Here is a 1,219-nt window from a genome sequence, read left to right as displayed (position 1 = left end):
AAAAAAAAAAAATCTCTAAGAATCTCAGATATTACACATATATGAACGCTTATTTTATATACTGAAACCAAAGCAAAGATGACAAAAATCGAATCAAGTAAAGAAAAAAAAGACTAACCGAAATCGTTGTCCAGCTTAAAGCTGCTGCCTTTATTCATCTTTGCTTCTGGAAAAATCTATACAAACGGAGGAAAATAAAACGAAATTGAGAGACACAAAAACCCTAATTTTGTTCTAGCACCCAAATCCAAAAGCCGCGTCTTTTTTTTTTATCGGAAGCTTTGGATACTAAGTAATATTGAAGCAATTGAAACGAGACTTAACAGAGAGATAGATATCAAAAGAAAACTTACAGAGATAGAACTTGAGGGAACGGATAAGGATTGAACTCTTGAAGAAGAAGATACAAAGTCAAAAAAGCAAACCTATATTTTTCCGTCTATGATTGGATAACGTTAAGTGCGATGAATGACTACACCTGTATATTTATTCTATATACACCTTGCCGGGTGACGTGTTTCGTAATTAGACACGTCAACTTAGCTTGTTCTCCAAACAAAAATCGTTCCATTATTTATTTGTACTTAAATAAATATATTTTTATTAATTAAAAAAAAAAAAAAAAAAACATAAAACCAAATGAGAATTTTTTTTAGTTCAATTTCTATAATTTTTTATCTTTGACTAGTTCTAATAATATTACGCAATGTTAATGTTATATAATTTTATTTAAATTTCATTGTACAGTTTCTTTTCCTTTCTAGTGGAGGACACGTCTATCTGGAAGATTTGGTTTTCTCCCCCTTGTTTCTTTCTTTCTTACGGCTCCGATGTTGATTTTTGTTTGTTAAAGTGATGCGAAATTACGCGATACACGAAATCGAATAATAAGGATAACCAAGCTTTAATGGGTCAAGTTAATTAATAAGTGGGCCTATTGTAGGTTTACGATGAATACGAGGTTCGGTGAGACTAAATATATAAGGCCCATGCCCAATATATTAGGTAAGTCAATAATTTTTTTTTTTGAAAATTTTCAATCTTCTAATCACGCAAATGATAGAAATCGTTTTGTTTTGCGCATTTGCTTTCATCTCATTTGTACGACAACAAAGAACCTGAAAAACATAATTTCGTTGTCTTACCGATTGGAGGCCTAATTGAGTTATTCCATTAACCAAATTCTAACAAAAGAGTTATCAAGACTCCAAAAACCAAA

General features: G+C 30.9%; 1 protein-coding gene across 2 annotated transcripts in view; it reads right to left on the bottom strand.

The window, feature by feature from the left end:
* LOC104783068 (autophagy-related protein 8e) overlaps positions 1-465 on the bottom strand; it is a 1,949-nt gene extending 1,484 nt beyond the window's left edge. The window contains exons 1-2 of one of the 2 annotated variants that reach the window (XM_010508152.2): positions 354-465; positions 119-176 (exon numbers count right to left, since the gene is read on the bottom strand). In XM_010508152.2, coding sequence (XP_010506454.1) covers positions 119-158 — 40 coding nt within the window. In that variant the 5' untranslated portion in view covers positions 159-176; positions 354-465. The other variant, XM_019245089.1, reaches the window with a different exon arrangement.

The sequence above is a fragment of the Camelina sativa genome, chromosome 4 (assembly GCF_000633955.1).
Source record: "Camelina sativa cultivar DH55 chromosome 4, Cs, whole genome shotgun sequence".
Taxonomy (NCBI): Eukaryota; Viridiplantae; Streptophyta; class Magnoliopsida; order Brassicales; family Brassicaceae; genus Camelina; species Camelina sativa.
The sequence above is the reverse complement of the archived record's forward strand: the minus strand, read 5'-3'. Positions and strand labels throughout refer to the sequence as shown.